This window comes from Poecilia reticulata, linkage group LG9 (assembly GCF_000633615.1).
Source record: "Poecilia reticulata strain Guanapo linkage group LG9, Guppy_female_1.0+MT, whole genome shotgun sequence".
Lineage (NCBI taxonomy): Eukaryota > Metazoa > Chordata > Actinopteri > Cyprinodontiformes > Poeciliidae > Poecilia > Poecilia reticulata.
The window spans coordinates 28,949,593-28,977,080 of NC_024339.1; the positions used below are offsets into that span (position 1 = coordinate 28,949,593).

Here is a 27,488-nt window from a genome sequence, read left to right on the forward strand (position 1 = left end):
AAACATGAGGAACTGGTTCGCTACATAAGAGATCGGATAATGAGCAAAAATAAATAAATTACGGCAGCCGTTTTGTAAATTTGTATTCGACCTAAAGCAAGAGATGCTTGATTTGATATAACAGTAAGAAAGTAATCGGTGGTTTTATTACCTTTGGTTTGCCTTTAAAGTCAACTGTGAAATTACATATTCAAGGGAAGGAAGGACAAACATAATGGAGAATTATTCTGGGTGTTTCAAATTTTTTGTTTTATTAACAATGCATCCCTTTGATAGGATTGTATGTTTCTTTAGGTCATCAATGCCCCAAAAACATACTGTACACATTATACAAGGGAAACACAATTCAGGCAAAAAGAAACAAACAAAAAAAAAAATTAAATTATAATACAGTCTCGAGGAAAAATATAAATAACTTTTTTTCTTCTCTGGTTGAACTCACTATGGTACAGACATATAATAAATAGATCGGATCTGACGTCACTCAGCGGATCTATGAATCATCTCTATGAGTCCATTTTGTGTAGCAGCATTATAGCAAAAAAAAAAAAAAGACAAMAAAAAAAGACAAGCCAATGGAAACAGAACCCTGTTTCCCTGGAAACCTTTTACATAAACTTTAGTCATCGCACCTCACCGCTCCCCTCCTCAGTCGTCCTCCCATAGTGATACTGAAGTGTGGAAACAGATCCAGGGTGGTAACTCTATTCCTACAATGTATGGCGACATGAAATGGCAACCTATGATTTCTTTGAAATAATAATAATAGTTTAAAAAAGAACAAAAAACGTTTTATAAGCCAGAAATAAGTTGGGGTGAAGCACAACCTTGCCATGCTTGCTGAACATGCAGTAGAGGGTGAAGCACAGAGGTAAAGAAGGCGCCGTGATGAGAAGCTGCTGGTTTGTGAAAGTTTCAGGAACATCTGTAATCAACCTTTCTACAGATTACTTACACAAGTGAGCATCTTAAAAAAAAGAAGAAAAAATGGAGAGAGCAAGAAAGACTCCTTCGAAGCTCGCCGAAGATGCAAAAAAGCGGAGGAAAAGAAAACAGTAAAGGCCCTAAGCAAGTAAAGTATGGAATAAACTAGTATCAAATCACATGCTATTCTTCTTATTCGCAGAGTAAAGGTGGCAGATATAATGCTTTAGAAAATACAACACTAGTGACGTTTGATTGTCTGTGACACAAGAAATTAGCAATTTTTCTTGCTATAGAAAAATTGAAATAGAAGGTTAGCAGGCTGTCTCTGCTGACAGGAGGCTTAAGGTTCTAGGAAGTGGTGAGGCAAGAGAAGGAGGGATGCGGAGGTGGGGGAGGTTTGGACCGGGACGGCCCCAGTTCGAAGCAGCAGGATCCGTTGTAGTGTTTTTGTTTGAAGAAAAGAAGGCAAGGTCCGAGGAATCTCCAGGCAGACGCGACGATGCGCCTTAATCGCTTCATTAAGGGAAACCACCTAAATCTGCAGAAATTATAACATGATTTGATTTTTAAGGACTACTTACCCATATTTTTTTATTTTTTATTTAATACACCATCATTGTCCTTTAGTTTTTATGATGATCTGACAGTGAATATTTCTGTGTTGTGGAAAACAGTTTTTTGGCTAATTTGCTGTTAATTTTCTTTTCTGAAACAGCATTAAATATGTGTTCGGTCATTGAAGTCTTTTTTTTTTTGTGTTTGTTTGTTTGTTTGTTTCCGGCTCATGGGGAGGCGGGGGGAAGCTGAGCGATGCTCCTCTGTTTCAAGCAACGGAAACCAGCCCAACGTCCCTCTGTCCGTAGAGCCTCAGACCTGCTTTGCTTTCCACAGCGGTGAGGAGTCTGGACTGCAGCGGCGCACTAGACACAGGGCGGGCGGGAGGACGATCAGGACTCCGCGGGCTGGTTGATGTCCTCTTCCATGGGTTTTGGTAGCTTTGTCAGGATTGCTTCAGCTTCCTCATACATCTGAGAGATGGAGACGCAGTGGTTAAACAAGAGGCAGAGTTTGATGAATCAAAGAAGTCAGGACAGAGTTTGTTCCCTTACTGGCATAAATTGCACGTCCTGGAAGAGTTCCTGTATGAAGCGTCTCGAAGTCAGACGAAACATACAGTGGGACAAGAGGTGGGAAACCTCGGAGTACAGGCAAATGTCGTCGAACGCGTAAGGGAACTTCTCCTTTATCCTGGGGAAAGGTGAGAAATTGAGGCGACACCTCTTTAACGTTTCAGACCGGCGTTGGGTTCTCTGTGCACGAATAAGCCGACTCACGTCAACAGTCCCGTTTCGTGGCCTTTGGTTCCGACGGAGGAGCTGAGGTTGATGATGAGGCGGAGAATCTCCTTCCTCAGAAGGACTCGAGAGGCGGGGCCGTCGTCGGATATCGCCTTCCCGCCTGCGGAGGACGTGCACTTGTTAAGCCCTGTGGGGTTTTTTCAAATGTTTGAAACAACACAGCCAAATTTAATGGGGTTTGAATCAGCAACTATTTCAATATTCCTGGTGCTAAAATAAAGCAAACACTTGGAAGACTCCATCAGAAGAGTTAGTATCACAGAAGCTGCCATAGTTTCAGAGAAATGAGGATGAAACATAAAATAATTTGGATCTTTTTCTTTGCCCTTCTAACATGTCGGCACCATCTGGAGATTTCTTGTGTTTTTACTTAACTTAATTAACTTATTTCTACACTACTACAATTGCTTGTTTTTGATTTTTTTATATATATCCACATTTATGTATTTTTTATTCAGTTTTTGGAAAGCCAGTGTAAAAAAAGAAGAAGAAAAAATAAGAAAAGTTACCACAACTTACAGTAAATTTTCCTGAAAAAAAAAATAAAGTCACCAAAATATATATTTTTTGGTACTACCAGAACCTATTATCAAAATGAAACACTTTTCAAGCATTTTCAAGACAAGTTTTCACACGTTGGAGACTCTTAAAAATATAATTCGTGCCTAGTAGCTCCTAATTTAGCCATTTCAGGTGAAAATTACAGGACAGCTGGACGACTGGAGTTTGAGACCTTTGCCCCGCACATATTCAAAATGCTAAAAATGACAGGAAACTAATAGCAGCTAATCATCCTGTAAACACAGAAACACGGTGATGGCAGCATCATGCTAAACCACAGTGCTTGAGGCAAACTGTGGGCTGCTTTGGTTCCCTTGACCCTTCCTCAGTTCTTACCGATAACGATGTCCCCAGGTGTAGGCGTGCTGCAGATGGACCCCTGTGACACAGCAGCATCGCTGCAACCCGACACACCAGAGAACTTCGACTGAGGCATCACCTCCAGACGATGGCCCCCCTGACCGCTCCAGGAGGGGAAGTCGACATAATCTGGGAGGTAAAAATGAAACACAAAGATCATTTCTGACACTCTGCTCCGACAGAAAAAGCTGAAAAGCTGCAAGACGGACGTGTCCGGACCCCCCCGTCCCCACCTGTCCGAGAGTGAGTGCTGTTGATCTGCGGCTGGGTGGGGTAGCCAAGGACGCTGGCCCCCACGCAGTACAGACAGTTCTCCTCAGAGTGATCCTGCAGACCCGTCTCCTCCGAATCCACCAGGTGGTTCTGAGTCTCGCCTCGCGACGCGATCAGCTCCGAGATGCTGAACTGCTGCTTCAGTAACGGCAGAGCGGGCCGTTCCCCTGCGGAGGTCGCCACAAAACCAAAGTTCACCTGACAAACTCATCAACCTTCTCACGGTTTTTTTTGTTTTTTTAGAGTGTCACCCGGCGTGAAGTGGACGTTACCGTCTCCGTCGCCGAACAGGAAGCGCTTCCGCTCCTCCGAAGGCGGGCTAATCCTCTGCTGGAAGTAGGTGGAGTCTCGGATGTGGAACATGTCGTTGATGTTCATGGGCAGCGCCAGGCCGATGTAGTCGTCGTTGCAGCCAAAAGTGGCGCTGGAGACCATGGAGCGCACAGAGGAGCAGCGGTGCAGGGTGCTTTGGTTGATGGGGCTGAGCAGCTCCTCTTTGTCCAGCGAGGCGAAGCTCAGGGCCTTCAGGAACCTAGGGAGGGCGAGAGGAGAGGTGCGTGAGAGGATCCGGGGGGAGAGGCTGGGACAAGAGAGGGAACACGGGGGAGAGAGTGAGGAGAAAACCACACAGAAGAGGGGAGGGGGGCAGGAGGGGCTTGTCAAACTAGATGTAGGAGAGTATTCATCAGGTTTACACTGAGCAATCAGAAACATGGAGGTTAAAAGATTTACATGGAGGTTAAAAGATTTAGGAGTTCAATCAATTTATGTGGGAAAGTAATATTTCAATACCAGCAGGAATGGGCTTCTGTGATTAGTGGATTTTGAGACGGCTTTTAATTGTAGCACATAAATATCTTACAGGGTTATTTTACAATATTAATGCTAACCTGGATTATCTATCCCATACCTAAGTTTCTTGGGTGGGATTATTGTTCTGCTTCAACGTCTAATTTTGTCCACGTAAGTCAATCTGTTCCCCGGAAATAAAAGTAAACCGATTACGCTGTGGAAGAATAAACCGGGATGTACTGAGGGTCAAGTATGGGAGCTAGTTTTCAGTAAATACTTCTTGAATGCTGATTAAAATATGATTTTCACTCGCAGATTTTTTTTTTACTAACAAGACCTTTTCCCCCGTGTCAATTAATTGAGTCACGTGAAATCTTGAAAACTCAGAAGCGTTTTCTCTTATTTTTAAGATGTTCTTGTAAAATAGCATCTTTATTCTGCTAATATTATGCCTGTATTCTCATAATTAAACAAAAAGCCTGACCCTGATGCTCCATCATATATCTCAGAAGGAACAATTGAAATAAAAGTCACTACACAAAAACATTTTCTGTCATTTATAATTTCTTTTTTAGACATAGAAAATTATGAAAAAAAAAAAATTCACATTGGGAATTGGGTCTGGTATGATAAAAACAAAAGAAATCTGAGATTTTATTTTTAAGCCACATCGCCCAGGCCTACGATGATGGCTATCAGCAAATTCTTCTTCTTAACCTCAAATAAACATAAAGACTGTTTCAACTTGGACACAGACAGGTGTTACTGAATGAGTGTTCAAATATCTGGACATGTACCAGAACGTATATAAACCCAGAAGAAAAGCTTCACCTCATTTCTACGGTGTGTAATCATTGCACCCGGAAGAAAAGAAAAAAAAAGCTAAATTGATGTATATCTCTGACCAGCTCTTACACATTTCATTTGCTCGCACTACGGTTTAACTACTGGAGCTGTCGCTAATCCACTACAAACAGAAACAATCAGAGCTACGAGGTTTGCATCTCTACTGAGGAGGACACTGGGCGGGTCCACCCACCGCGGCACAAGTGTTCTGGACAGCCTGCGGTATGGGCTCGGGACGCTTGGTTCCGGACAGGTACGCCTCCTGTCTGACAGCCTGATGGACACAGCAAAAGGTGCACAGAGACGCTTACGCTCATTTGTCATTGCCGAGGGCGACGGTAAGCGAACCTTGACTAGAATGACAGCTACTACACAGCAGAAGCACAAAATCTGACTAAGTACTATTGATCTAGTTTCTAGTGCCAACGTCTTGGTACACAAAACTAACTTAGTAGTAACTTTTCAGTAACATATGTAAGCTTGTTTTCAGTAAATAATTTCTTGATATTGATCAGAAAGTGCTACTTCCACTTATGCAGAAACATTATCTGCCAGTGGAACTAGTACTTTAAAAAAGAAAAACACTAAAAACAAGCTTCTATGTCTTGCTGAAAAGTTACTACTAAGTTAGTTTTGTCTCATTTCAAGTCTGCAAATATATTTGCATTAGAAACTGGACCCAAAATACTTGCTAAGATTCTGTGTTTCTGCAGCGTTAAGTCGTGTTGATTTAAAATCCAGTGAACAAACAGTTGTCACATCTGAACAAAAGCAAAAACAGGACAGACGAGCAGAAGTGGCCGACTGCGGCCTGTCGCCCTGCAGTTCCCGGTGACCCACCTGCGAGGAGTCAGCCTGGAGTCCAGGCTGCCGGTCTTCATGGTGATGGTGTCGGTGAACAGCACGTCTTTGGCGGGTGAAGCCAGGGCTTCGCTGTGCGACAGCGACGGGTGTATCCTCTGCTGCTGCAGCCGCTTCAGCGTGGCGTAGCCCAGCGCGTCCCTGGGGCTGGTGTAGATGAAGCTGCAGTCGGCCAGGCTCTTGATGGTGGTGACAGAGGGGGACTTGAGGGACTGGGCTCGGCGGGGGAGCGTGTGCGAGGAGCCCAGGGGTACCAGTGAAACGTTGGGGGACTTGGAGGCGGACATGTGGTTGGTCTGCGGCTGGGGGCTGAGGGAGGAGAGCGTTTTCACAGTCTTGGCCGACACGACGGTGTTGAGGCTCACGCAGTCGGAGGAGTCCGGCTCTACCTCAGGTTGCTCGGGGTTTCCGACAGTCTCGCGGGAGGGGCTGGAGCTCATGGAGCTGATGCCGCTGGTCGTCGTATCCGTGTTAAAGCTCTGGCTGCGGCTTTTAAACTGAGTGCCCCCGCCGCCACCGCCCACGTTGCCTCCGCCGGAGGAGCCGCCGTCCCCCGCCAGACGCTCGCGGCTGCTCTGCTCCCTGTGGTGCTCTGCTACCCCGTGTCCGGCAAGTCCGCTGAGCCCGAGACCCGAGCCTCCACCCCGGATGAGCCTGCCGTCCACCAGCTGCTCCTCAGACCCGCCCCTGGTCCCGACGAAGGACGTCTCCAGGCTCACCGTTGGACTCTTTGGCATTCCCCTACTGTTGAATACTGAGGTGAAGACATCTCCCTGGTTGAGGCTGTAGACCGAAGGCTCCGTCACCGTCCTGTTCCGCCGCGGGCTTTCCGTCTTGAGATCGGTCGGGGTGCGAGAGCCGGAGAAACTCTTTGGATCACTAGTGGAGCGGAGCTTCTTGCTGGGGAGGGACAGGGAGTTGAGGAAGCGCGGACGAACGAAGCGCGTGGAACCGAGGATCGTGAACGGGCTGCGATCTTTGACGGCTTTGGAGTGTGGGTAGAAAGAGGGGTCGTCGGACGAGTCCAAACCGTCACACTTGTCATCGTCCAGGATGTACATGTCTAGAAACAGAGAGAAGACAGGGGATAAAAAAAATACAATATAGGGTGGAGAGGAGGAAGGTAACCACAGCTATTGTTATGGAAATTTCATTATCAAAGAGTGAGAAGCTGTTTCAATAATAAGAGAAAGATTAATCTTTGTCTTTAAGTTTCTTTATTCGAAGGCAAAAGCGTTCGAAGATCCCTCTCCTTAGCACAGTCAGGAGAAGAGCCCTGAACAACACACTTCACATCGTTATATAGTCACAGCAAGACAAAGACCCACCCAAAATCTGATCTTATCTCTACTACCAGATGGACCACAGAGACAATCCTGACCCCCACCTCATGAACTATCCCTCACCTCTTGGAGGGGATGATTTTATGGCAGGAAAGAGAAATGATAAGGATTTCAAGGATTTCAGGAGAAACTTCTAATTCTTCTTTGTCAGTTAGTCCTGGGTTCAGGTCAAATAAGGTAGAAACTACATTCCACACACGTCAGTCCTTTAAGACAATCACCAGATCAAGCATTTTACCTAAGATGTCTTCAGGTCTCTTCTGCTATCACAACTGTGGAAACATCTAAACATTATCTGCAAACTTATTTAATTGACAAACACATCTTGCAGAAATACAAAAACAAAGCAGATATAATCTGTAAATAAATGAGAAAAAAGTATCATCAGTTCCATCAAAAATTAAATAAGACTGAAAACTAAATTTTCTATTACACTATCATACAGTGTCAAGAACATCAACTAGAAGAGGTGCATAAAAAACCTTATGGCAGATTGAAGAAAACTCCAACCACAAGAACAAGGCTTTTGGCAAGTTTTAACCACCTCAAGATTTTAAGATCTGTTTGTGATGAATGAAATATAAGACAAAAGAAAATTTCACATTTCATAGTGTTGTGCCCTTTTGCACAGAATGCATGTAGCATTGTTGGCAACAGAAGTGATTCAGTTCTCAAAGGGTATATTAGCAGCTAGTTAGCAGTAGCCTCAATCGCCTTGTAGCTGCTTTTAAACAATAGAGTCACAGGTTCCCCTAAAAATCTCTTCAAACAAATATATCTGAAGTACCTAATATGTTCAGATGAGCGTTTTAAAATCCAACAGTGTGAAACAAAGCCACTCTTAAGCATGGTGAAGGATCTGTGATGCTGTTGGCCTGTTTCTCTTCTAAAGTCTTACTGGAAAGCAAGACGGCTGATTAATGGGCTTTTCAACAGGATGATGATCTGAAACATTTGGCCAAATAACAAAACACTAATTGATGACGAAGTAAACACAGCGGTGTAACGTACTTGGTTGAGACTCGCTCTCGCTGTTGTGGCGGGAGCTGGTGGACTCTGAGTTCAAACTGAGCGTGCTCGGTACGGAGGAGAGCTCCGACGTGAGCTGGGTGTCCACCTCGTCGGGAGTGATAGGCCACAGCGTCCGGCGACTATGCCTGACCGCGTCCCAACCGTACTGCTTCAGAACCTCGCATCCCTGCTTGGTCTTGGAAATGACACCCAGCACGTAAATGCAGGTCCTGGAGATGGAATGAAGAGTGTGTGAGTCACTCAATGGTGTTTCCACTTCCTAAGCTCCGTTCTCTTCTTCCTTTTTTGTTTTTAAGTGAAATCCTAGGGAGAGAAGCTTACCCGCGAACTGACAGCACCTCACAGTGCTGAGCCAACGCCAGGATGTCAGGAATGATGTTCTCCTCTTGCAGGAGATTCAGACCCCAGTTCGAAGAGCCGATGTTGCCCTGGAACAGAAGACAAACATGATCGTCAACAAGACAGCGGAGTCTTGAGTGAAAAGACTTAAATCAGAGACTTTACTGACCAGAGCCCAGAGCGCAGCCTTCAGCTGTTTGACGCCCTCCCAGGTGTCCAGCATCGGGGAGCGCACCGTGTAGCTGAGGTCTGGAACGACGTTCTGCAGACAAAGGGAAGAACATGGGAAAACTCGGAAATAACTAGAGATGTACAGGGAAACGTAGAGTGGAGCGTCACAGATCCTATCGTGTTTTTGTTGATCAGTGAATACGCCACGCCCAAGAGTTTCCTGGTTAAGCCGACACTCTTCAGTGTGAGTGCTGTCACTGACTGAAGAAGGTTCAATAATGGCATTTTCTAGTGACTGAGGTGTAGAAGTTAGAGATTGTGAAGAAAATATATAAGAAGCTATTTAAAAGGAAATTGTTTTCCACAGAATTGTTTATCAGATTTTAGTACCTGTTAATAATTCATTCCTGAAGATGAGCTGGCCATTTTACTCCTCGAGTTACTTTGTACTTTTGAAGTTTTGTTATTTTAGAAGCCGTCTTAACCCAGGATGTCAATTTTGTACCGACTGTTTTCCTCTTATGTAGCCTTTTGAAAATCTTTTTGAAAAGACTAATGCTAGGAAATGCACACAGAAAACTGAGGTTTATAGTTATAAGGATCAACAACCTTTAAAAAGCCTGACCTGCTCATTAGAGTTTTCGCTGAAAACATTTTTAATTTTTTTTGGTCTAAGAAGCCGTTAAAAATAAAACGTCAAAGTTGCTAAGCTGGCAACAACGGAGTGACTGTTGTTAACACGTGCAGACGTGACCCGACACTGGATGATTTTCAGACCTTTGCGGAGGAAGATAAGATCGGTTAATAGGATTGGTTTCTCTTAAGTGTCGGCCGAGTGACCAACTCCCAAAATCAAAGAAATCTGAGCCCATTTATTGGTGCACCTGTTAAGGTTAGTAATGCTAATCATTCTAAATGCTAACATTAGCAAAAAATTATGCTAAAGACCATTTATAATGGCTAGCAAAACATATTTCAAACTTGCTATTATAGTCCCAAAAGAAAAAGAGAAAAACTGGTGCTGGGAGGTCAAAGCTTTATGAAAACCAGAACTAAAATAACCTAAGCTTTTACCTGAGCTTCCAGTAGATGACAGCCAGTCTTATCATGGACCAGCTGACCATACAAGTGCACAGGGAGATAAACATTTGGTCTTTGTAACCTGGAGACACAAACCAATCTGGTTAGACTTGAAATAAGTCTCACTTCTGATGCCGGTCTCGGTTTCAGCAGTTCTCACCTTTGGTTGCTGCGTCTGACGTAGTTATCTCCATCCACGGGTTTGCGGTAAGTTGTTAGTGCTTCATTCAGCTGCTCCTCTATCAGATCCACATATTTAAGGTTGTACTCCTGCAAACAAGATGGGATAAAAAAGTCAAACGCCAACCTGAGTTAGTCTGTCACCTATATAAGGACACTTTTTTGCAATCTGTTGATATCTCAGAAATACCTTCTGCCATTTATCCAGCTGTTTGCTGACGTAACCTCTCTCATTAAGGTAGGAAAAACCTTTAGGAATAGACAGGAACCTAAACAATGAAACAAAGACGATGCACAGTTCATTCAAGACGGTATACATAAAGCAGCTAGGCAGCTACAAGGACAATCAGATTAGACACTGTATGGTGGTGTTGATATATATATATATAAAAAAGTCCTGAACTCACCTGAGGAGCAGTAGGAGGCCTTTGTCTCCCAGATGGGACACAGCTGGTTTCAGCTGGATCAGAGCATGAATGTTGGCCTGGAAGAAAACAAACAAACAAACAAAAAAAAGAGTTCAGGTTTAACACAATAACCTTTAGCACAGTGCTAAACCTATTTTGGCACCTTTACTATATATGTATTTTCTTTCTGCTTTAGAAAGTAACAACAGATCATTCTGAAAGTGTTTCCATGGTGACAAACACTGAGTTGGTCGTGCACTACAAGCTGCTAGAATACGTGACACTTTAAAAGATACAGCTTTTCTCTAATAGTGGAAATGAAACTCATTGCAGACATTGATACTGTAAAATGAGGCCATTCTTTCAGTCAGGAATGTGTTTGTTTTACAAGGACACTAAAAATGATACAAAAACATTTTGACTAATTCTTCTTTGTGAAGTAGTAAGAAATTGATAGAGGACTTTAATTAGGAACCCTTTAATTATCCCATCAGAGCAGTCTCTTCTGGATGGTTTGTTATAAATGAAAGAAGGAATTAACGGATGACTTTATATTAATGCTTCACAGCTATAAAACTGGTAATCAGTCACTTTATCAGGCTGTCATATGCTGCGGTTTATTAGTGACTATCTTGCACTGATAATCAGCTGCATTGAAAATCTGCAGAAAAAAAAACTACGTCCACAACACAAATCCAGATTAATACACCTTACGACACACATCTGTTTACTCAGCTTACACTATATGTCATAATCAACTTATATTTACTAGATTTTAAGTTGTTACGAAACTGAAAATAAATTTCTTCTTCTTAAGAATCTATATTTGTTAAAGATTCTCATTTCCATTTGAAAGAAATTCTTAACAGGACAAGGAAGGTTAATAGTTGCTGCATTATATGTATATTTTAAATATCCTCAAATGATATAAGTTTGGCAGAAACAAACTGACTTTTGTAGATGTATTGTAGGAGGTTTAATAACTTGTTTTATACATATTCCAACTTTGACTACAATCAGTTCTATTCTGAATGCCATTTTCTATAGTTTTATCTACTTCTTCCTCTCCTCCGTATTATTTACCATTTAATTTCTTCAGGTAGAGACTAAAATACTGAAATACGAGCAATGAGACGTTCCTTCAAGAAGCTGATAATAACTTCTTGTCCTCGTTCTACTGCCGATAAATATAGACTTGTTTACATGTGCCATGTAAACACTGCAGAATATTTTATTTCTATGTTTCTTATGGAATACCAAACGTATAAGCCCAAACATACCCTACTGAAAAAAAACAACTTTATGTATTTGCATTTTTAAAGTTATGCAGCAGTATGCCAACAGAAGATAAACAATGTAGAACGTATTTAATCTTTAAATATAATAACTGACTGCAGCAACGACACTCATGTCTAAATGTAACAATTGTCACTAGGGTAAGTATAATTGTGCATTTTTATTTAGCATCAATATATTTTTAATTGTTAAATATTATCAATTGTTTTAGCAGAGCACAGCCTGACAGGATGAAAACCTAGAAAATATTCTCAGGTAATCGTTTTATTTGGCTACCTTGTCCTCACAGGCCTCATCCAGTATGTCCAGTGCTTCCATGGAAACGACCTTGTTGTGATCATGAAGCTGGGTGACCAGAAGCTCCATGCCCCAGCTGCTGAAGAACTCCACGCCGGCGCGCAGCAGCACGCGCAGGTGTTTGGTAGCGTACAACCTGCATGTCTGTTGGTGAAGAAAAGACGCACCGATCCGTTACTTCTCAGCAAGTTCAGTCCAGTAGGTTTGATTTGGAACAAGAGCAACAAATAATAAATAATGTATCAGGGTTTCTGCAAGTTTCCCCAACTCAAATTTAAGATTTTTTTTAAGACCACTACGAATTAAATTTAAGCCATGCGCTACAACAGAAATGTACAAAAGAAAATGACATTTTATATAGCAGTGCCAAGCTTTCTAGTGCAGAATCCATAAAGTACTGCATTGGGAGGTGAGACAGTAGCAAAGACTAACATTGTCCAGCAAATTGCTGATAATTTACATTTAATAATGACAGATGCAAAAAAAAAACCTAGCAAGGGTTTATGAGCAGCGAGGCTGCCTCAACCGCCTGGAGTCACAGAACGAAGTGAAGATGTCTGATGGCGACTCAAACATTCGTTTGACATAAAAGTCAGACGAGAAAAATAAACTTCATAGAACACACATGGCAAAATTTAATACCTGTAATTAACTCATTTAAAGCCAATCTACATTTTTCAAAATTAATTCAAGACATTTTAAGGCCTTAAATTTACATACATGAATTTCCCTGGGCATCTGCACTGGGATTATGCAGATGCCCTGAACATGTAGGTCAGATTTTGAGCTTTTTTTTTTTTTTTTTGCATTCAAATGCTTTCCATTGAAGTTGTATTATAATATGTATTCTTGTATGCAAGACAATTCCCCGCCCTGTATCTCTACTCCTGTGTATCCTTACGTCAGTGGAGGCAGTGAGGACCTTGGAGAGGATGACCCTGGCCAGGCCGTCCCTGCTGTAATCCAGCGTTGTCACGGCAAGCTTCAGCACAGCATCTTGGTTCTTTACGGAGCACAAATTCAGCAGGCTGCAGACATCGCAACAACAGCGGCAGGTGAAAAGCTGAGTCTTAACCAGCTCATCTCATCAAGAGGACAAACATTTTGAGGCTCTCTGTTCACTCACCACTGGAACAGGCCACATTTCTCTAACATTTTGACTCCCTGTGGGTGTGCAGAAAGTGTCCCCAGGAAGAGGAAGTAGTGCTGGCTGAGTGTGGTGAGGAGGCCGTTGCTCTGCAGACTGCGCTCCGGCTTCAGTCCTGAACACGAGCAGAGCCACGAGACCATGTCCCTCACTAGGTCCTCCAAGTAGCCCTGACCGTCCTGGCAACAGAAGAACGAGATGCAAATTTAGGGAGAAGGTTTGAACTGAAAAACATTTTTGCTTTGCTTTGTTGCTCGTCTTACCTCATCTGAGTCCATGAGGAACTCAACAAACTGACACCCAACCACAGTGAGTTGCCTGGCCTTAACGTGATCCAAAGCCAGTCCAGCGTATAATTTACTAGTGGGTTTATAAAAGTACAGCAGCCTCCGAACAAACCTGCACGGCACAGAAATAAATGCAGAGGATTTAAACCCAAATGCCACAGAAGCATGTAAACCCGTTTTAACACGACAAAGTTAATCTTACCTGTGCATCTGTTCATCTTTGTTGTTCCTGAGGTTCACATTTGGCCACTGAAGGTGAATACAGCATTATTAAGAAAAGGAAGACGCAGAAAACGTTTAAGTATGTGCAGCTGCAGGGGAGCAGGCCTGACCTTCAGGATGGTGGCGATGAGCAACCAGTTCCACTCCAAGTTCTGCTTGTGGTTCAGGATGTGGCTGTCTCTCAGGTTCATCAGCAGTGTTTCTTCAGTGTCCTAAAAAGCAACAGGCGGTTACTTAAATTCAAAAGACACGCTGATTTTAGTGTTGGCTCTAATCAAAGCTGCCCGAAATTACAACAAACAGTCAGGATAACAAAATCCAGCATGTGAAAACGCTGCGTGTCTTCACCTTTATGACGTAGATGTCCCTCTGGACACGCGAATGGGAATCTCTGCGGCTGTGGGACGACACAGATTTGCGAATGATGTGGTCCAGGTAAAGACTGTAGGGCTTCAAACCTTTCTTCTTCTTCTCGTGGAAACGCTTCAGATTGTTCACGGCTGCACTTGCGCGGCTGGAGAAACACAAAAGCAAACAAAAGAGATGCGTCTGGGTGTTTAGAGCCGAACAAGCACTATAAATATCAGTCAATTTTCTACATTATGATCTAAAGTATAATTTCAATAGAAGCATGCCACCAAATTTAGAAACATTTAATTACTTTGATTGTTAATGTTTGAGTATTGTAATTACCTCAATCATTTTTGTGACGCTAATTTGTTTTGTTTTATTAAAATTTAGGGAGAAAAAATGGTCAAATTTACAATATAAGTATAAGTAGCTTTCTCCATTTCAGACTTTAAATTCAGACATCCCAAAGATTAAATGTTTAAAAAAATAAAATAAATCAGACCCAGGGTTAATGAAGCTCTAGCGCTGAGCAACATTAGAAAATCTTGTCCAGGTGATAATATTGGTCCATATTCTCATGCCTCATTGTTTGCTATGCTTGGTTTGTGCCAACTTGTGAACCAACAAGCATTAATAATGTTTTCATTTATTTATTTTTTGTTGTTGTTTATTTTAATGTACAGATCAGTCTCATCGAGTTCCATTTAGCTCAACGGTATCAAAAAATGGGTCAAGATGTAAATTTAATGTTTAATGTCAAAATATCCCCGGCCCCAATTCCCAATGTTTGCAGTAATAATCGTTCCCTTGAGAGGAGAAACAGATTGTACTCACAGTCGTTTCTCTTGTGGGATGTCAAATGAGGCGGCCATGTTGATGAGGGTAGGAAGGCAGTGCAGGTGGTGGCTATGGGAATGAGGAAGAATTGTGTTCGCCTAAAGCAGGAGAAACCAGGCAGAAGGGACACAAACTATTAGGTGAACAGTGGTGTGTAATACCAGGGAATCTCTTTCTGTTGAAAAAAATAAAAAGTCTTGGCTCAGTATGAACTCTGGATGTATTTTACCATGTGTAGAAGCTCTCCCAGGAGTATAGTAGCTCTGGTAGCAAGCTGGTCATCACTGCTGGTCACAACTTCCACCAGACCCTAAAGTAGCAAAAATAAGAGAAGAAATGATATAATAACTTAAATGCAGAGCAACAGTTAATGATTATTTTGTAACCGAATATTGTATTGATCAATACAGCATTAGAAATACATTAAAAACACGCAAATAAACACAAATTTGGTTTTTAAATAACATAAAAAAGGATGACAAAACACATCCGAGGTGTAATATAGAAGCACGGTTCCTTCTTATGATTGGAAAAAAACTAACCTGCAAATTTACTATTTTTATAGTGTAAGCCTTTCCTTAGAATAGTATAAATACTGAAAGGAAATATTTTAAAAATACATAGAAAAAAAATGCAAATAAACATAATTTTGGTTTTTAAATAAGATTAAAAAATGCAACAGCATAATTCCTTTAGTGCTTGATGATTTGTAGCAAATGATGCACCTGCAGATAAAAAAAATAAAATCTAAAATCAACATATGAAAAGCTCAGCTCCTTCTGCTTGACTTATAAATAAAGCGTGGCACTGATCTGGTGATTACTTATTTGATTAACAGATTAATAATTTAATGCAAAAAGTGCTTATTGGGAGATTTTATACATTTATTTATTTACAAAATAAAGGTGAAGCTATACAACAATACCACTTGAAAAGTTCTAGGGAGAAAACAAATTCTGAGTCGATATAATCCAATCAACAATTACCCCATTACTAAATTAGGTGACAATTATTTAAAAAAAACAAAACAATTAAAAACAAAATCACCTCACCTCTAACAGTCCACTTGTTATGAAGGCAGAAAGGACAAATGCCAGGTAGTTGTCCATCAGGTCAGCCCTAAAGAAGCACACAGAAGAAAAAAAAAAAAAAGTTAATGGCTCAAATAAACCAGAGACAGAACATTAACCCAGTTCTATTTCTGTTCTCTTGCCTGGAGCGGGCCCGATGGGGTAGGATAACTTTAGCCTCCGCAGCCACAAACCCATCAGAGAGTCTCCAGGTGTCCTGGAACCTGGCAGGATCTGAAGCACGCAGCAGCACAGATTAGTCCACACTACGGCCTTGTTCACCGATAACAAAACACGCCTTAGGCGTAACATAAAAGCAGAGTTAGGCCTACTGTTGGAAAGAAACTAACCTGCAAATTTACTATTTTTATAGTGTCGATCTTTCCTTATAATAGAATAAAATCAGAGGAAACACATAAACAAACTCTGACGGTGGAAAAGGATTCATTCTCACCAACACTCAGGAGAGCCTCTGTGAAGTCTTCAGTAACGATGGGGACAGGAAGCCTGAATATCTCATATAACACCTCCAACAAGCCTTTCTGCACAGATTGACACGCAATCTCAAAATACAATACAAGGAGAGCTAACTACAGTATAAAACTCAACTCAAAACTTCAGTATAAAACTCGTCCTCAGTGCCCTGCAGGTTCCTTCGAAAGAAACAGTTGTTTTCAATGAACTGACCAGTTTGTGACCAACAGCACAGCTACATTATTTGCCTGAATTAGACCCATTCAAGTCAATCAGTGGAGTGAGTTAAAGAGCCCTTTACAGGTATTCACTCCCCTTGAACTGCATTTGTTTTCAGCCATAGACAGTTTGCAGAGCCTCATTGTTCACATAAATTACAACTGCAAGCCTCAACAGCTCATAATCACTTACTGGATATGAACAGCAATTTTCTTGCTTCAGATTTTCAAATGGAATTAAACTCACTGGTTAAGTATTTGTAACCACTTCGTTGCAGCTCTGATTATAAGTTTATGGTTGCTGTGCTGCAGCAGTGGAATCTCCATCCACTTACCCATCAACTATGACCTGCTTCCCTGTCCCTGCTAGAGGAAAAGCGCCCCACCAGAATGATGCTGCCACCACCATGTTTTATAAACTGCAAACTGTTGTTGCACAGCGTTTTGTTTGTGAGCCAAAACGTCCTACTTACACTAAATGATTTTGAAAAGCATAATGTTTTTAAATCAGTTCCTTCTTAATTATTCATAAATGAAAGTGTTTCAGTACTCACCCTAACCTCCATATTTGGTATGCAAAGTAAGCCAATTAAAGACTGGATTCCAGAATTTCCAGCCTTGCACAAGTTGATAATTCCTGATTTAACAAAAAGAAAGAAAGAAAGAAAGAAAGAAAGAAAGAAAGAAAGAAAGAAAGAAAGAAAGAAAGAAACAAACAAAGAAACAAAGAAAGAAACAAAGAAACAAAGAAACAAAGAAAGAAAGAAACAGATTTTTAGATCATAATCCCCTCAGCAAACCAGACTTTTTTTTTTCTTTTTTGAAATAATCATCAACACAAATGACTCTCTTACCAGACCAAGAACGAAATGCAGCGACTATCGCCATCCTGCTCGACAAGAACCTGGATTCTCTGTCTTCCCTGAAAAAGACGCACATTCAAATCCGGGTGCTTTTCTTGCAAAAACTGCATCTTGATTACCACCACAAAGCAGAAAAATATAAACTACGTTTCTCAAATAATCAAACTATCAGTCAGAAATAAATAGATCAACCCGCCGCCCCGCTCTGGCAAGGCAGTGTAGGGTCAAACATCCATATCGACAGCCACCATGTTACAAAGACACAGTGCATCGTTACCTTCAGCTTCTATATTGTGTTCAGCTTCATTTAGTGTTTACCAATGGTTGAATGACACACTTGATCCTTTTGTTTCTGTTGTAACACTTCAGCTCCTCATTTCCCCCCCACACACACTCACTTGAGCTGTCCTTCAGCTGTGTCGGCGTTGTGTCGATAGTGGAAATCAGTGAAAGGTGCGAGGATTTGCTGCAGACAGAGAGCAAAGTACAAAAATACGGATGAACTTCAACAAAAAAAAAACATTCTTCGCCATTTTTAGCAATCAAGCTGCTGCCTGTCTTACGTGACTTATGCACTGCGATCGGTGCATCTCTGTCATGACTAGATATTTACAGGCAATGAGATTTAAGAGGAAAGGTTGTAACTAATTACTGTAAACTCAAAGACATGGGGGCAACCTAAAGCCGATGATTTCCGATGGAAATGCTCGGTTTAATTTATACACAGGTTCTCACTGGGTTCACGTCCGTGTAAACACACGCACCTCGAGCTCCACGTCGACGCGCACGTACTGGCGGGTGCACGGGTGGTTGAGCAAGTGGAGGACCGTGGTGATCAGGGCTTCGTTGATCCGACTGAGCTGACAGTCGATGACGCTCTTGAGGATTGTGCTTAGGCCGCCGCGTTTGGCCACCACCTCTGGGTTCTTCAGGGCTGGAAACAGGAACAAAACGACACAGTCATACCGGAAGAGTTTTTAAAAGTTTAAATTACGGAGTGTATTTCACATTTCATCGCAGTTGATGGTTGCTAAAGAGTCGAACTGTAGTGGCATTTGTCTTAACATTCTGTTACCAAAGCAGAATCAAGTCCACATTTTCTGCACCTTGGAGTTATGAAGTCAACAAACCAATCACTGTAATTTTAGATAAATAGTGTATTAAAGTCTTTATTGACTCTTCAAAAGTATCTGAGACAGGGAATTGAAGACGTTTAGATTAAAAAAGAAAAAGAGTTTAAAAATGTCTTCAGCGGTTCTTCTGGGACAGACTAATTAAGAGAAGGACATCGGTAACTGAGTTAGGATAAAAGCAAATATGTGAGTGAAGTGTTTGTTCTCACGTCCTTCTTTCAAACATTTCTAAAAACTTAAAAAAAAAAAAAAGAAAAGCATCCTTCATTTAGTAGAAGTTCCACCTGTTCTCTTTGTAGCAGAAAAGCTCAGTCTTAAGTCTCATCTGATGAAACTACACAGTTCCAGTTGACATCCCAGTAGTATTTTTAGGAAACTCAACATGTTTGTGAAGGTGTGTAGATATCATCAAATGGTTGCTATGGAGACTCGGTGACCCTAAGATGACACGTCTTGCTGCTGTTCTCCAGCTAAGAACTACTTTTAATATCCTCTACACTATGTGTGGAGACAAGATCAGCATGAATCCTCCATCTTTGTTTGTCACAGCTCCAACAACCTTAAACTTTTTAATTATTGCACTGGCTGGAGAATCAGGCAGCGGACGTCTGAGGACGTGTCTCTTGCTAATGGGTCATTAACAATCCCCTCGTGGTGTTAATGACACTTTAGATCTGTGTTGTGATGTTCCACCTAGATGTCAAGTCCTCACCTAGCTCACATATGATGGCAACGGCAGCGCGAACCATTCGGTCCCTCTCCTGCAGTCCGTCTGTACCGACAGCAATTAGAGAATTCGCGACAGAGGTGGGGAACAGCATCGCGTTGACTGTGATTATCTGCAGAGGGAGAAAAACAACAGAAAAGGGTTGAGCATTTCTTGATAAGCCCAAAGCAGACCAGTAAGTCAATAGGTCAAGTAAAACACATTTACATGGGTTAACCACACAAAAACTGGTGTTTCTCAGCTTTTTCTGCTAATGATGGTTGTCCACTTACACCTAATGAAGAAATAACATTTAATATTAGAATATTAAATCAAACCAGTAAAAAAGAAAGAAGCATTTGCAAGGCAGAAAAGCAAGTTTTATGAAAATAATTCTTAAAACATTCTTAAAGTTTGTTATTTTCAAAAAGTACTTTTCATCAGACAAACAGGTCTCTTTTGAGCAAATACTCTAATTTATTAAATGCCACAGTATAATACAAATAAAGGTAAATATTGTTTTTTGCCCATTATAGCAATGATAATATTGGATATCAACATTACCCCATATTTTCATTTCATCATCTACATTAAGTAGGAGGAAATTATTTGTAATGTTTTGCTTGTTAAAGCTCTAAATAACCAAAAAAAAAGTGTAAAAGAAAAATACTCTGTGTACCATGAGAAAGCGTAAACAACAGCGAGACATTAAGAGAGCCTCAACTAAAATGTGGTAACGCCGAACATGCGTGCAAGTTTCGCAAGTGTAGAAACTTCTGCAAATCTATTAGTTCAGTCCTATTTGTAGTAAAAAAAAAAAAAAAAAACGTTTTTGCTTATCATTATGGAGAACTGTTTGTCTACTAATAGGACAAGATTCCTAATTAAATCTATTTTAACCTGATTCAAATTCTTAAAAAAAAACCTGACAACAAGAAGAGAACAGAGGCTATGTTGTGCCTGTGCAGTAGCAGCCCCTGCTCAAAACGACAGCACTGTGCGCAGAAGGTTTACTGTAAACTAGAGAAAGAGCTATAAATAACCTGGGTGGCAGACAAACCCTCTGCACTGACACCGCTGCTGTCCCAGAGGATTGTTCTGATGACTTTGTGCTGGAATAAGCCTGTGCAGTCGGGGTAAACTCCTCCACTGACACGACAACGGAAATGTTTTCAAGGGACAGATATTTACATCTACAGACACACGGCTCACCTTTCGGACAAGCCGTAACGCCTGAGTCCTCTCCCCCTCGTTGCTTTGCTGGATGTCAATGCATCTGTAGAAAATCAAGAGACAATCCTTGTAAAATCAGAGCCAGATTGACATTGACCAAAATGTTGCACTGCAAAATTCATAAAAACGTTGGCCTTTTCATAAAAAGAACTAACATAAGCCATAAGTAAAAAAAAATAAATAAACAAAAAAATCAAACATGAAGCCATCAAAACAGCCATTTTCCATCTGGTCAAAGCAGAATCTCACCTGGAAATCAAATAATCCACCTGCAGTCTGAGGACCTTCTGCAGCACGTTGGTGTCTCTAATAAGATAGCGGAGCGCCCGCAAACCTGCTGCACGCACTTCCTTGGCCTCATTTAGGAGAGCTAGTCGCAGACTAAAGTTTAAAAATAACAAACAATAAATATGTCTCAAGGTTAGAAGTGCAAGATAAATTACTCTACAGAAGAATAAATCAATCACCAAATGCCATATAAAGCAAGACCCGCTTCTTTTCATGTAGCGAGTCATAAAATTATTGTGAATGAGCGGTACAGTTGATAAGCCACCGACTCAGGCAGCTCAACAACAACAACACCACTCCTAAAAGTTTATAGAGCTCACACATCGGTGAAAAGAGCAGGATTTCCAGACGGTACGCACCAAACGATGATTTCCTCATATGTAAACCCGAAGTTCTCCTCCCGATGTCCGATGTTGCAAAGCAGCTGGAAGACAACAAAAAGACAAAAGAATAAATAGCGAAACAAGCAAACTTCAAATTTCAAAATGAAGCAATAAAAAACGATGATTAAAAAGTACCTTTAAAAAGTTATAAATCGTTTTTAGCTCTGCATATTACATGGCAGAGAGTCAGAACAAATATTCCTCTAAAAATATAACTTAACCATTATTAATTATGCTATGTCACCACAAAACGTGCACCTAGTGGAACAACTGTACTTGCTCAACAGCACTGCAGTCAATCATATTTTGAAATGATCTGATATTTATTGAGGCTCTCCTGGAACCAACAGAACAATTCCAGCCATTCTGTAAAGTTTACATGAATTAAGTCAAGTGGCGTTTGCAATATTCCTCTGATGAGGGTAAGCTGTTCAGCCTGTGGGTTGTAAATTGGAAAGTAAAAGTAACAATCACACGTTCAGGAACAAGTGTAACTTCTCACCTTCGTCGTGTGGTGCTCATCAGTACCACGAAACATTCATGCTTTCATGAATGTTAGTGAGAAACACATCAACGGAGATGATTAAAAGCAAATATTTTTCAATAATTCATCCAGTTTTTTTTCTTTCTTTCTTTCTTTTTTTTTATGCTTCTGGTTACATTCTGGCTATCTGCGCCTGTTTTGAAAACCAAGCCAGCATTGGCCGTGCTGTTTCGCTTTCAGCCTAAAGTTCAACCTTTTAGCAGTTCCCTCACAGCGGGTCATTAACAGGAACTCCTGCAGCGACTGGAAAAAGCAGACAGGATCAGCAAACACTACAACACGCCGACAAAGCAGAGAGGTCCCAGAGCAAAAAGATGCTGCTATTTTAGAGCTGCTGACTTTCTCAATGGTATCTCCAGACAACAAGAAAGTGGGAACAACTGTCTGCCACTCCATCAGAGCAGCTCAGCCTACCACTAAGCAAGCATGCTTTGATGGCCAATCAGAGTTTTGCTCTAATTGGCCATCAAAGCTGGGCCTACAGGGTTTATACTGGTTTCACCAACTCAAATTTAATACTTTTTAAGATATTTTTTAAGACCATTGTGAATAAAATTTTGCATCCGTATCACAACAGAGATGTATAAAAGCAAACCATGGGACCAAAACTGTGAAATTCTTTGTATCTGTGGCTCTTGGCAAAAGCTTTTTACTTCTCAAATCGCCATTAGCTAGGAGCTAACAGCTTGTTTGCTAGCTGGCAAGTAATTATTAGAAGCTTGTTGCCGGTAGCCTCAACCTCCTTGAGTCACAGAACGCAGCGAGTGAAGACGTCTGAGCACAACTCAAACTTTTGCCTGATGAAAAACTCCCATAAGAAAGAAAACCTACGTCGAATTCATGAGATTAAACAGACCTGTGATTAACGTATTTAACGCCTTAATTTTAGCTCAAAAGATTTAAGACTTTAAGCTTGACATAGCAGTGAAAGATGGGTTAGAGCTAGGTTTAATCTAGCTCTGATATCAGAACCTAAGCAGGCCATAGGAGAGGAGAGGAGGAGGAGATGGGGAAAATAAACAGCCATGTGATGCTCTCCATGGGGGATTAGGTCACCCCAGCGGTCCAGAGACCCTTATAAGGAATCACAGTGATAGTGCTTCAGCAGAAAGTCTGTCGTAAACAAGCGTGTCAGGCTGCAGAAACGGAAGCAAACTCACCCACAGTGATCTGAGCACAACAAAGCCAGCTCCACAACGCTCACTCACTGCAGAGGCGCAAACAATTGTTTACAATCCATTCATAGCTGACAGTTTGGAGGCGAGGCAGTGAAAGGCCGTGGGCTGACAGAGGAAAGCATCTGAGCAGAAGCAGGAATCAGTGCCCAAGCTCTGAATTAGCCAGTTAAGACTAATAAAAGTATGAGTTTCTAGTTTTGTTGATTTTATTAGACAGAAAAACAAAATATAGTTCACTTTCTTCAGTATTCAACCTGCCAATAATCAGAAGGAGGCAATCAATGGTAAAGAAAATAACCAAATCAGACACAGCAAGGTCATTTAAGCAAGTGTTGGTGCTTTTGGCAGCATGGGACGTTATGAAATGCTGTAAACATTTCTTTGGAACTGATGAAATATTGTGGCCCAAAACCCTCAGATGACACGGTTCAGTAAATCGTAACCAACTGTGGAAACTTGAAGCATGAACTCAAGCAACTTTGGTGCTGTTCTTCTCAACTTGGGATCTTGATTTCACAACGTAATTCAGATTTGACGCCATTTAAAAAGAGTCCTTTCTGTCCTTGCCCCAGGTGAAATGATTCTCATGTTGTCTCTGGTTTAAGAGTGGCTCCCTCTCACCACCTTAGTTTATTAATGCTGTGTTAAACAACCCGCGGTGATTGTGAATGCAGCACAATCCTAGTCAGCTGATCTTTCACACTAGCTGGAAAACTGAAGTTAACCACAGCTTTCAGAGCAAAATTTATTAACACCGCCTGACAATGTTGGAGAACACAGTCAGAAATTGTGTTTGGATTTAGAATGGAGTCACTTGTTGAATTACTGAATTTAGATGCACAAAACAGAGTGAGGCCACAGTTATATGGAATGTAAAATTCTCCTAACATCAAAACAGATTTTAAAAACAAGGATGTTTTAATTCAATGTTAGCCAAGACGGATGTAAATGAATCTCTCTCTCTCTCTTTTTTTTTTTTTTTTAAGTCACAAAGCTGCACAATTGATCCCTGGAGCTCCCGTTACATTAACTTGTCAACATCACAGTGACAGGCACGGTTGGACCGGCTGGCAGCAGCACCCGAGGGGAGGGGATCAAAGAGAGGTCAGCGGTGACGCTACAGAGAAGGACAAGCCGATTGGTCTTAAAGGCTCTTATACATCAAACAAGAACAAGAGGAAAGCTGTCCTGTTAGGCCTCTGCAAATTAGCCATGTTGGCCAGAGAAAATAGCAGATGATCCCATCACAGAGACCACGTCTAATGTGTTTAGGAGTTCTTCGGCTTCTGGCTGGAAAGAAGAAATCAGTCTGACATGTTGATTTAGTATTTGTGTTCTTCTGTTGCCGTCACCTCATTGCTCACACACTAATCGGCAACACTAAAAAGCCAACAGTCTCCGTTTGAGCAATAAATGAAGAGCCGCAAAAAATTAGTGAGACGGGCATTCTCAACTTTCACCAGACTTTTTTTTTTTGTTGTCAACAGTAAGCTTGGTTTATAATGCTTCAAACAGAACATTTCATTCCCCATTTGGCACCTAATAATAAACAGAATGTTGAAGTGACGCATAAAAAAAAAAAAAGAAAGAAAACTGTACCTTGATGAAGTTGTTCAGGTGGCCGAGCTTTCGCATGTTACTGACTCCGTGAGATTTGGCCACATTTTGGAGGATTTCACGGAAGTTTTCAGATGGTTCTGCATGGGAATGAAAGATGAAATCCAGTGTAAGTAACAGAAAAGAAAATAAACAAACTGGACTATATTGTCATAATATCAGCTGATGGACAGCAATTGCTTCGTTGTAGGAGGGATGTCGGCTCAATTGATTGGACTAATTGAGTGTAAAGGCTGAGAAACGCAAGTAAAGTAAAACGGCAAGACTACAGGAACAGTTCACAGCTTTGCTGCCAGTTCCTTCCACAATTGTTGAGCTGGCTGCTATCATAAATCGTTCTACTCTATTGGTACAAAAGATTAATGGGCAGCCATTGTGTTTAGTAAGAAAATCACTCAAGACAAAAACACTAAGACCATACCTCCTCAAAGATGTATTAGTGTGGGCTTTTTGTATTTTTTTTCTAAAAAATTTTATTTTTATTTTACAAACAAAATCTAACCAGTTTGAACTAAATATCATCAAAATGTTGAGGGGGAAAAAAAGCATTAAGTAAAAATGTCCTCAAAGGTCACCAGTTCTTCAGAATAGCAGAGCCTTTTTGGTATTTGTTATAAATAAACAATGTCAGAGGAACTCTTGAACTTTTCTGTTTTATTTTATTTTTATTTTGGCCAGCATACCTTATGAGACACAGATATTAACATTGTTATTACCAAACACTTTTCCTATAGAATAAAAACTTTAAAGACTTTGAAAACACTGCATTTTCTTTTTCCTAATTACCATAGCAATCAACCGTTTTTGTGCTGATATCTCCATTGTTTTAGACAGAATTTGTAAATTCTCATTTTGACTGATTCTGTTTTTTCTAAAGACAATAACACATAGAACAAAACAAAGAAATTGTAGCTGGTTCTTTGATAAATATGTACTTTTGAATCCAGGCAGCTATTTTCTATACCCACTTATCATAACAGGATCATAGAGGGTTGGTGCCTATATACAGCAGTTATTATTGGGTGAGAGGCAGCGTACACCCTGGACAGGTCGCCAGTCCATCACAGGGCAACAGAGACACACAGGACAAACAACCACGCATACACACCCAAAGGCAATTTGGAGTATTCAATTAACCCAACAGTCATGTTTTACACTGTGGGAAGAAGCCGGCACACCCGGAGAGATCCAGGATTCAAACCCAGGACCTTCTTACTACGAGGCAAAAGTGCAACCAACTGCTCTCATTTTGCATAAATAAGAAATAACAACGATGATAGTATTCAGAAGTAAGAATACTTTTTAATCTAAGTGAAAATTAAACAATTACTATACTCATTTATGCATTTCTCTCTAACCATAGCTGGATTGATATTAAACCAAACAAAAGTTTAACAGTAAGCTGTTAGTTGGTGTTTTTATAGATTAAAAATTGTGACGGTTCTTATGTTTGATGCATTTTATAAATAAGGAAGAATTAGGGTTTTTTTTTGGCATCTGGCCTGCAGATGAAGATCACCAGAACTGATCTGGGGAAATTGGTCGGTTTTCGATCTCAGGCAATGACTGGTGCGTCTCCAGCACAAAATGCAAATAAGTAAGTAAAGTAAGCAAGTAAAGAAAGTGGGGTTTTTTATTACATAATTTAAGGAAAGTCTTATAATATGTTAATATGATGCATGTGTTCAACTACAAATACTAAAGACAAAATAATACATTTGTGCAAATAAAAGGCACCAAACACAACATAAGAGGGTTGGACTAATTTTACCATTAAAATAAATTGGCAAACAAATGGGTTTTATTATGAAAGCTCAAATATGTGTTTCCACAATTCTAGGAATGTGTCAACTTACTGCAGCCAAGCAAGAACAAATATTCATTTAGAAATTCGCCATCAATGAGCAGCTCATTGACTACAACACCTCAATTCCCTAACGACTGCAATCATAAAATCTTCAGGAATGTGGGTGTCCGGAGCAGCTGCTCTGTGTAAACAAACAGGTATGTTGTGTTTTCGCTGCAGACGTGAATCTGACCTGGCTCAGCAGCCATCAGAAGGACCTTCCCATGCACCAGTGTTCAGCGAGGAGCCTGGAAGACGCCCGATTTTTAACGCAGACAGTCACGACTAATGCACGAAGACAATACCAGCAGCTGTCCGGCCAAATAATAGGCTGCGGTGCCCAGTCACACCGATCAAAACAACAGCGCGGCGTCATGGCTGGTTAGCTGCGGCAGCTAGCTGAAGCTAACTCAGCTCGTTTTAGTTAGCTCGCGGTTGCCGCTTGTTATTATTATTCGTTAGCAACGGGTTTATGCGAAACAGAAAGAAAATGAGTGGTGCGACCAAAAACACAATTGCACGTACAATACTGAGCCTAGCGTTAGCGGGGTTGTGTTTGCAGAAAGTGCCCTCATCCATTTTGAACAATAATCGCTTTCATGGTGATGCGATGAAGCCTTTGCTTACCTCTGCTCAGATCCAGCGGGACGTTCTCCTCCCCGCTGTCATTCCGACCTGACAAAAACACACACAGCGCATACAGTCAGACACTCCTCCGGGGCCATTACCTGCACGGGGACTTGTCTTTTTGCAATATGTCGCTGTTACAGCTTTCAATGAATCGAGTTTTTCATGCTCACCCCGCATCCGAAGACTCCGGATAGGACGGCCGCGGAAGCTGGCCGCCATGTTTCCAGGAACATACACAACACCGGAAACTTCGCGTCTTGTCGCGAGAATACAGACAGCGAAAGTCAGACGCTGCAAATCTCCGCAGACCTGAGATCAGAACAATCTTTTTTTTTTTT

General features: G+C 41.2%; 1 protein-coding gene across 5 annotated transcripts; it reads right to left on the reverse strand.

The window, feature by feature from the left end:
* Positions 1–225: 225 nt before the first annotated feature.
* On the reverse strand, positions 226–27,420 carry LOC103470595 (rapamycin-insensitive companion of mTOR). 5 transcript variants are annotated; one of them, XM_008419157.2, is made up of 38 exons: positions 27,321–27,420; positions 27,148–27,195; positions 24,657–24,754; positions 21,312–21,376; positions 20,914–21,045; positions 20,644–20,707; positions 19,438–19,564; positions 18,357–18,526; positions 17,991–18,058; positions 17,584–17,651; positions 17,284–17,366; positions 16,492–16,579; positions 16,181–16,271; positions 16,020–16,086; positions 15,197–15,277; positions 14,965–15,065; positions 14,128–14,293; positions 13,890–13,991; positions 13,760–13,806; positions 13,534–13,669; positions 13,250–13,449; positions 13,025–13,151; positions 12,103–12,267; positions 10,531–10,607; positions 10,314–10,392; positions 10,104–10,213; positions 9,938–10,025; positions 8,862–8,954; positions 8,675–8,781; positions 8,333–8,562; positions 5,958–7,041; positions 5,311–5,391; positions 3,752–4,011; positions 3,440–3,646; positions 3,183–3,335; positions 2,262–2,385; positions 2,037–2,175; positions 226–1,955 (listed from the first exon to the last, which is right to left on the reverse strand). In XM_008419157.2, the coding sequence occupies exons 1-38, from the start codon at positions 27,367–27,369 to the stop codon at positions 1,875–1,877; spliced, it is 5,256 nt and encodes a 1,751-aa protein (XP_008417379.1). In that variant the 5' UTR covers positions 27,370–27,420; the 3' UTR covers positions 226–1,874. The 5 variants fall into 5 exon arrangements, with proteins under 5 accessions (XP_008417379.1, XP_008417378.1, XP_008417382.1 ...); XM_008419156.2 differs by having other exon boundaries at positions 2,262–2,412; XM_008419160.2 differs by lacking the exon at positions 5,311–5,391.
* Positions 27,421–27,488: the final 68 nt, after the last annotated feature.